The 9,888-nt window shown below is 40.5% G+C and overlaps 1 protein-coding gene across 1 annotated transcript in view; it reads right to left on the reverse strand.

The window, feature by feature from the left end:
* Positions 1-1,109: 1,109 nt before the first annotated feature.
* HPS4 (Hermansky-Pudlak syndrome 4 protein) overlaps positions 1,110-9,888 on the reverse strand; it is a 77,895-nt gene continuing 69,116 nt past the window's right edge. Inside the window, exons 8-12 of the mRNA XM_080279463.1 lie at positions 9,723-9,839; positions 7,375-8,355; positions 6,106-6,258; positions 4,212-4,423; positions 1,110-1,497 (exon numbers count right to left, since the gene is read on the reverse strand). Coding sequence (XP_080135589.1) covers positions 1,329-1,497; positions 4,212-4,423; positions 6,106-6,258; positions 7,375-8,355; positions 9,723-9,839 — 1,632 coding nt within the window. The 3' untranslated portion in view covers positions 1,110-1,328. The remainder of the gene's footprint in view (positions 1,498-4,211; positions 4,424-6,105; positions 6,259-7,374; positions 8,356-9,722; positions 9,840-9,888) is intronic.

Genomic DNA, 9,888 nt, shown 5'->3' on the forward strand with positions numbered 1-9,888 from the left:
AAAATATGCGGCAGGTCTAGCCCCTCCTATCTCCGTCTATTGAAGCCCAAGGAATGTCTTCTATTGAAACACCAACTGGGACGAATCTTCCAATGTACAGAAAAAGAACAAACTCCAAATTTCACAAATGCTTCAAATAATCTGAAGCTTGGTATTCATTTATTGATACAATTTCCACTGCTTCTTCAAGTGAAATGAATGTTTTAGTATGTCACTCATTCATTCACTTATAATACTGTCCAAAAAGTGAGTATATACTGGCCAGAACTGATTGACCAAGGAAAATACTATACGGTCAAAAGTTGACTGGCTGAAGCCTCAACCCAAAGCACCTACTGGCTGAGAAGACAACTCTTTTAAGTTAGGCTCTGTGACAAAGTTTCACCTGTCAATAACGGTATATAATCAAGTTTCACCACACAAGTCCAGTGGTTGAGCTAATTCACTTCTCCACAATGTCTGCTTCACATTCGTGTACCTTAAACATCTCTCAACATATCTTCTCCATGAATAATAAAATATGAGTTATTAATAAACATCTTCAGAAAACTTCATTACTTCTGAAAAGTTTCATCTATACAGAAATACACATATACAACATGAACACATATACATTATATATATATTTGTCAGTACAAAGCAACACACATGCATCAGTGTTTATATATACAGTATAGTGACATACTGCTGTACAATCCTGACAATGGGAATGCCTTCAAGTAAACAACTGTACAAAGACATACATTAAAAAAGTAACACACTCAAGGTAAACTGAAGTAATCTTGTATCAAAGCACCCAAGCCTGTGGAGTGGGTATAAGGTTTCCATTTCATCTTCCATCAATTTTTTGGTCCATATCAAACCATCTCTTCTTCTTAGGTTATAATAATTATACTCCTGTCTCTCTATTGTAAAACTGCATTCGTACATGCTGGAAGTAGAAAGAGCAGTTTCTTAAGAGGGGTAGATAGACAGTAATTATGTAAATACAATAATAAAATCTTGGTAGAAAGCTGATATACGAAAAAAAAAAAAAATCGTTACAAAATGAGTAATGTGATTAATCGTACTGCAAAGCAAGTTGATACAATATTCATTTGTGGCTGAAGTTGATCCATACTTGATGAATACTGGTACATATTAACATCAATAATATTAATTGGCAGAGGGGTAGAAAGAGAATCCAGAGTATGCTGGCACAACAGTATACTTCAAAATATGCAGTTATACTGAGTGCAAACTTGCAATTACTTGCAGCAGACCAGTGATTGTAACAATGGATAAACAGATGATGCCACCACAGTACAGTCAATTCTCCAGACAAACTCCTAGAGGAGTGTGATGTTGTGGTCTCGGTCAAGTCTGCGCCGGGCTCTGTGAGGGACTTTGGCCATGATGTCAGAGGGGATGGGAAGGCCAGGGCGCGGCAGGGCATTCACCTGGTAGAAAGTCTCAGTGCGGCTGTGTCGGTGGCCCCATAATACTGCCTCCTCACTCCTTTGAAAGACAGGGTAGGATATTAATGCAGGATGCTAGTGCAAGAGAAAACATAACCAAGAAGAAGTTGTTGCAAGAAGAACTGGTATAAGAAGAAACTGTTGCATAGGAAACTACTACAAGGGAAAACTGATGTACAATAATAGGAGATAGGTCTATTTAGTTGATTATGCAGCTTCAATGAGAATAAAAATACTATTACACAAAAGCAGAGATTTATGCAATTTTCAGTTTAGCTATATAGCTGACCCTCACTACACTGAACTAACCAGGAGGAAGCCTGGTTTGATACGGCCGAACATTAAATAAATCAGAGGATCACTCCTCCCGGGTGGGAATTTAAACACATGATTGAAAATAAATGCCTACAGTATCTCATTCTAGTACTGTACTGAAAATGAAAACTATACAATTTTACACTCACTTAGCCCATAATTTTGATCTTTTGCAGCTTATTTCATATCCTTGTCATAGCACTTCGTCATGACTAGTACAGTACAGTACAGTATTAATCTTTCTATCTATCTATTGCTAGATGCCTTAATCCCATATGGGATGGCCACAAACAAATCACCACCACATCACCCTGTCCCCCGCCATTTCACTGCCCTCCCCCCGGCTCACACCCTCCTCTCTCATGTACCTCTCCACTCCATCCCTCCATCTCATCCTTGGCCTTCCCCTCCCTCTCTCCCCCTCCACCTCACTCACATACACTCTCTTCATCTGTCTCTCACTTTCCATTCTCTCCACATTGCCAAACCACCTCAATGTGTTTCTCCTAAAGCTTCCTATCACATCCACATCCACACCACAACGCTCCTTCACATCCTCATTTGTCAGTCTGTCTCTCCAAGTGACTCCACAGGTTCCTCTCAAATAACTCATTTCCACTGCTCTCACTCCTGACTTGTGTCCCTCCAACAATGTCCAAGCTTCACTCTCATACGTTGAGTTGGTATCACAATACTGTCATGTAACAACTTTTTCACTTCCATGCTCACTTCCTTGTTTCTTATCACTATCTTCAAGGAACCAGCAGCCTTTCTTACTTGTTGTACCATTGCAAGCAGTATTAATGTAACCTGTTATTACAACTTAGCAATCACAACAGGTAGGGGACAATTCCCAGCCAGGCTGGTGTAAATGGGATTGGAAACACATGTATTGTAAACTGTACTACTCCACTCATTGACCCGAGTTTGGTATAGTCAACAAAAGTTCGGTGAGCTCAAAGGCATTCAATAAATCCAAAATCTGTTATATGTAGGTTCAATAAAGAGGGGGTCTACTTGTTACCTCGTTACCTCATCTCTCTCTCTCTCTCTCTCTTCCTCTCAACCTTGACAAAATCTTATGCTTCCTTTTTTACAGTTCTCTTTCTTCTTCATTCTTTTTTTTTTTTCCTTTTAACATTACTCACTCTATTTATCTGCTTCTTAACTAATCATCTGTCATTGCACTGAAGCTGAAACCAGTTTTTCTTTCCAATTTTAGTTCAGCTGAAGCCCTCTGCTAGTTATTTCTATACTGCCCAGTACTCTAATCACATCCCTGCCTGCAATCCTAAAAGAGTAAAAAAAATGGCTTTCCCACATCTTCCAATTTTGATATCTATCCTTCAGTCTTCCCCAAAGTATATTTTCCTATATTTTGGCTTATGGCTATTCAACACCATTTATGTTCAATACCTGATAAAATGTGAATTACTCAATAGTACTGTACTCTCCTGTATATTTCAATTCTATTTTGTTTCCCATATATTTCCTATCCTTTCCATCTCTTTTTCAGTGATTACAGTGCTTGACAATTGTGTACAACACCTCAGTCACATCATACTACATGTCCCTTTCCTGACATCCACTCATTGGAGGTGTCCTTAATCTTAGATGACTGAGTTCATCCATCTAAGCTTAATGTAGAATATCACTCAACTCCCCCCTCAACTATCAGTTTAGATTTGGATTTGGTGAAATCACAGATGACATATGGCAAGCTTGTAGATTTGGCCCACACAATATAACACATATAATGCAGCACCACTGCACAGCACATGCCACACTATGACACAGACACAACATCAATGGTGTAGAGAACCAATGGGACAGCCCCATATAGGCAGGTGCCTACCTGCAGTCGATCGTTCTGCTCAGTTAGACAGACAAGAGATGGGCAACAACACCACCACCACCACCAACAACAACAACAACAACACAACAACAACAGAGCTTGAGATTTATCAATAATAACTTCCTTTCCATTCATCTGCCCTCCTATTGTAATGGGGTCTATAAAAGCCTGTGCTGTTTGGAGGCCAAGCAGGGATCCTCTTGTTCGCTCAGTGGTAACATGCGCACATATCAAGCACCAGGGCCTGATATCATATCTCGACCAGGAGAGTGTGATTAATTTGTTAAGTTTCAGCTTGGTCATTACACTATTTCTCCCTTTTACGTTTTTCATTTAACCCCTTCAATATGGTACAGTAGTATATATCTACGTATAGTACTCCTGCTCCCTGATTATCTTATAAGGCTTAGGAGAAACTCCTCATGGTGAAATAGTTGGGAATACTGAATTAACCCCTAATGCACAATGACATCCTTTTCCTTCTATTCCTTATAAGACCAGATGACTCTACTCAGCTTAGAAAAGATCACTCGTAGAGAAATGGTTGAACTTTTTTTTTTTTTCAAGTCTCCCCTCCCGCATACCTTAGTGTAACCTCCATGAGCCCCCTGTGCTTATTAAAGTCCTGGTGTACAGTGTCGATGAGATGAGTCTCAAGGGTAGCAGGTGAGGAGGCTGCGAGGGCAACTGGTGACCACTGGAGGAAGGCGTCTCCGCCCTCACCTCCCTCAGCAACCTCTAGTGCTCGTTCAACTGCTCGCTGTACATCCTCCAGCCCTGTCAGACCTAGGCGCCACTGTGGAGGAGGTCAACTATTATGCTAAGCATAATGCCTACATGAGAACAATGAGATTCACCAACTTTTGCTGCATTAAGGGTAAGAATAAACAATTAAACCTAAGCGTAATCCAAAATAGGTATTTCAAAACATAACTAGATTCACTCAGAGAGCACATACCTCCACCTATGCCACTGCCATTAAAAAGGATCTGGATCCAGATCTGCCCCCAAATTTACTCAATTCTTTCTTGGGCCATGGCCCACCCTTCCACAAAAGTTCAATGAATTTCACTGAGATCTTTTGGAGATATTGTGTGGGATACTCCAGTTCCCCCTTAAAATCTAATTACTTCTTCCTTGGCCAATGGCCCACCCTTCCACAAAGTTTCATTGAAATTCACTGAGAACTTTTGGAGATATTGTCTGGATAAACAGACAGACAATTATAGGTGAATACATAACCTCCTCCAACTTCGTTGGCAGAGGTAACAAACTGGTTTATTTAAAATCTCCATGAAACTAACACTGCCAACTCGAAGTTTACTTAGGTCTAATTTGCTGTGATTGGAGCTTTCTTACCACTGTCATGACCCAACCTCACCTCACCCTGGTCATCCTCAATAACAAGACTTGAGCTTCTTTAAGCATTATGTTGTTACTGACATCCATATTATTTCACTTGAATCTTTCTACTTCGTCCTTCACATCTGTCACTCTTTTTCTGAGTCTGCCCTCTCTCTACCTATTTGTCTCATATCTCATGTCACTTTTTATTACTCCTCTTTCCTTTTCATGTCGCTTCACATTTAGTGACAAGCTATATGGTTTCCTAGCCAGGAAATCATTTACAATGTTGGGTGGTAACCATATAACCAACCCATACATGTTCCCTACATGTTAGCAAATGGGTTGGCAAAGGGTTAGTGCCCCTCCCCATAAAACAACTAACTCAAAGACAAATGACCACCCCTTATCGGATTATGGCATCTGGCTATTGATAGACAGACGGACCTTTCTCAACCTCGCTGTGGGTTCATTTAACCAGAAAAAGTTTATTCCAATTAAGCTACCTTCACAAACTGTATCATCAAAGCAAAGATACTCCTCGCTTACATTCATAATATTTACAGGCAAAATGCTATTATAAGTGACAAGGGTACTAATTTTTCACATTGCTGAGGTGTTATATTTACAAAAGAATTTATTTCTGACTTCATGGTAACTATGAAATGAAGCATGAGTAAGTATTAATTCATCAACAGATTGGTATGAAAACAACTTCAAGTGAGAAGTAATACAATACTGTACCTTGATTCTGTCCTTTTTATAACAGTTGCTTTGTACAGTATTTAACAAAATTTTCATCTTGTTTGAAAAGAATACACAGTTTCCATCCAAATCTGGTAGTAATAAAATGCATAAAAACTGAAATGGGTGAAAGCCTCTGTAGTACATGTTTTTCTATTCAAAAAAAAAATAAGGAACATGTACTGGCAATACAGTACTATTTATTTGTCAAGGATGTGATCCAAACTATCAAAATATTTTCATAAATCTGGAGCAGGATATTGGGGTAATAGGAAGAACAGCCTTATCAGAGGCACTAAAAATTTAAGTGGGAATTTTTACAATTTACTAAGGAATTAACAAATAAAAAAGTGGTATACATATAACGAGGATTCAATGTGCTATACTCACAAGTGTGTAGATGACTTGAGGTGATGCAGCAGCCTGTGGTGCCAAAAGGAGGAGCAATGCTGTGTCCTGGTGTTGCTGTCGGTACACTGCCAGCACCTCACACCCCTCACTGCCCTCACATGCACCTGATATACAAGTTGCAAGATGGAACTCCTACTGCAGAAATACCGTGTATCAAGTATATATTTAAGTTTTTGATAATGACCATGACAAGAATGGGAGAACGTTAATTTTACCAGTATTCCTTCATCTGATACATGCTCCTTATTAAGTCCATCCACACATCACTTTGCTTTATTTATCCAAATATTTGATCTTGTCTCCATAAACTTTCAATTGTTATAAATTATCTACTACCACATGACTTAATAAGAAAAGCATCCAAACATTCTCCAAGGCTACAATGTAGGAAACAATCATCAATTTATAATCCCGGTATGTACAGTATTTCAGTTCACAGTGTCAACAAGACACTGCCTAAAATATGTACAGTATATACTGCTAACGCAACAATACACTGTCTTAAAAAAGGAAGCACTGCATTGGTAATGCATTTTGCAAACATGGTATGACTTTAACCTACCTTTACCACAGTATTTATCCTTCATTTTCTGTAGCTTATCTCTCACTCACGGCAACTGCCCTATTAGTGCTTAGAGCAATTTGTTTTCAACTTTTATGGATTCAGTTAGTGTAATCACTACAGTTTCATATTTCTCCCAACCCATTTCACATCACTTGTTATACATCCATCTCTACACAAGTAAATTACCTAAATTTCATTACTTAAAATTCCTCTTTAATCTTCTGTATCCATCTAAAATGAGCTTGACAAATTCTCAAGATCCGACATCTAATGGTTCACATCCAATAATTTCTATGAAACATAAAATACTCTCAGTATTTACAACTACCAGTATTTGTCCAATGGCAAGAATCTCCCCGATGAAGTGACAACATTGTCATGTGCCTAAATTCAATCTCTAAGAGGTGACTGAAGGTATTCTGAATGTGTTATGCAATCAAAGAAAGTTGGCATTACACTCAAGGGTACTGGACCATATTACGTAGTTTAATTTTGGGCTCCTAAACATCATAGGGTGTGGCTGGCCATTATGGCCACAACTGCTTACAACTGTCTGCATTTGCTTCCACTTCACCAAGCACATTTTAATCTCCAGATCCATCAGTTCAACTTCTCTCATGTATCCTGTACTTACCTGAATCCTCCATATTGCTGAGGTCTGGCTGATCATCTGGGTGGGTCACCTCTTCATCAGTCCCTTCATCAGCTCTGGTTGTCAGCTCCACCAATCCCCGTACAGCCTCTGCCAACTTCCGATCCCCATTTTCTTTTGATTCAATGAACTTGGAGAGATCAAGGACACTGATGTCAGAGTCCTCACTGCGATCAGACTCATCTCTTTGGTTTCCATTAAAACTGACTTCCTCTTCATTAACTTCAACCTCTTCCTCATCAGTTGACTCTTTGTGGTTACCATTGATCTCCCGAGTAATCTTGGGTTCATCACTTGATTCACTGGGATCAAGAAGGGGAATGTTGGCATCAGGAGCATTTATTTTATCGGGGGCCAAATGGAGGTTTAGACGGTTCTTGGTATTCTTAAGGCTAACCTCTGTGTCTGAGTGGACACCATCCTCAAAGCCACTTTCACTCTTCTCAGAGTCATAGCCAAGTTTAGTGAGTAGGCGGTTATCTGTGGTTGGGGTAGCACGCCGCTCTGCACGTGTCAGGTTGGGAGGACATAAACCTGATCCACGTCGAGCAGTGTTAATCTGGTTTGGATCACTGGTGCGAGGTACACCAGTGCGGCCACCTGGTAACCTACGGGGAGAAGAGTGTGTGGAAGCAGGAGGTCGGGGCTTGCGGCCTGTAAGCACCTTGTATCGTAGGTCCGGTGAGTTGCCCCCAACATCAGGGTGAGTAGCAGCAACCCTGATCTTCCTAGGTGAGCCTGGGAGACTCTGTGTTGGTCGTAGCTCACCCGCCACCCCACCACTCATTTTTGCCAGGAGGCCCTGACCTCGCAGCAGCAGGGGGCTTGGCTGAGATGGTGGCTGATGCAGGTATGGGGTCTCTTGAGGGGCTTCTGTAACAGGCAGGGCTGGGGGTAAGGAAGAAGGGTAGGAATGGAGGGACTGACGGGACTGAAGGACGGAGCGGAGGCTGGAGAGGGTGAGGGAGCTGGCTTCAGCATGTAGGCCACTGCGCTCTCCACGACGTACACACTACCAACATGTGCAGCAGATGGAAGGACCACAAAAAAAATAAAATAAATAAATAAAGTTATTTTTGTATTTATAAAAGTTTCAACTTCTCTTGTAACTATATCTATACATTCTTATATGCTAGAACCCGTTTACTCTAAAAATTTATACAAAGCTTAATATCAAGGTATATGTTTACAATTAGCAACAAGTGACTGGAATGATACTGTGTGTGTGTGAAATGCAATATGGTGCATATCTAAAGTCTGAGAATACACAATTATAACTAAATGATTATGCAGGCATGGCTGGAAGGAAAAAGGACGGGAGGAGGCTGATTGATGGATAAAATGGATGCATGCAATTAATAAAGAAGGAAGAAACATCACCACATAGAATAAGGTTAAGGAAGGAAAACAAGAGTGAAGAAAAACAGGCTGAAAGAAGAAAAGTGACTATGCAAAATGAATGGAGATGTTCAGAGAAGCAGAGTACTGTAAAGTATAAAGTGTGATGAAAAAGTTATTGAAGGATGAAAACTTACTATGCCAAGTTAAGAGACAGGCAGAGAAACAGAAAAAAAGCAGAATGAAGAAAGAAACTGAAGAAAGAAAATGACCACGTAGAATGAATGGAGCGAAGTAAGAAAAACAAAGATAATGAAGTAAAGATAGGTGGGGTTGCTCACTATCCACTCACTCGATGTAGTGCTGCTCTTGGGTGGCTGCCCTTTCCTCTCTTTCTCACTTCTTTCCTTCCTTCCACTTATATCTTTCTTACTATCCTCTTCCTTTTGTCTACAGGACTCTACATTGAGTGACAAGCCAAATGGTTTCCTGTACATCAGGAAACCATTTACAATGCTGGGTGGTAACCATATAACCAAACTATGGCGCTTAGTGCTTTTGCAGGTAATCTAGCCGGATTAAGCCTGTGCCGGTTTATATCCAAGGGGTGGTTGGGGTCTACTGCTCATGTAATGCCACTCAGAGATGAGTTAGGCTGGTAACTCTCGCCTTAAATGTTAGGACCAACTTGCCTAGCCCCAGGCTCTTAAGCTCCTCATGGGGCAACATAGGATTGGATGATGTGTGTGTGTGAGTGTGTGGTGATGTAAAGAAACAATATAATGAAGGATGGAAATGGTCTCTGTACACTGAATGACAAGTACATAGTGGAGAATGGCAGAGTGGGAAAATGCACAATATGCAGGACAATGACTATGTAGCATGAATGGAGACACGTGGAGAGGTGGCTCTGAAGATGAATACAGATAATAAAGAAGTCAAGACTATCACAGCAATGGAAACTGAAGAGAATGAAGGATAGTGATTATTTAGCATGAATGAAGGCAGAGAAGTGGAGAGGAAGCTGAGTGTGAGCATCACCTTAGGCTGGTGCTGGCGGAGGATGGCATGGGTCTGTGTGGGCAGGTGAAGAGTAGAGAGATGGACGCCAGTGGGTAGAGCGTACTTGACCCTCCGCTCTTCCAGTATTTCACCTTCCTGCGAATATATAATACAACAGACACTGAAAATGAATAAAACGATGTTG

This window comes from Coenobita brevimanus, chromosome 78 (assembly GCF_032717465.1).
Source record: "Coenobita brevimanus isolate Jiangsu-jjx chromosome 78, ASM3271746v2, whole genome shotgun sequence".
In the NCBI taxonomy this organism is placed as follows: domain Eukaryota; kingdom Metazoa; phylum Arthropoda; class Malacostraca; order Decapoda; family Coenobitidae; genus Coenobita; species Coenobita brevimanus.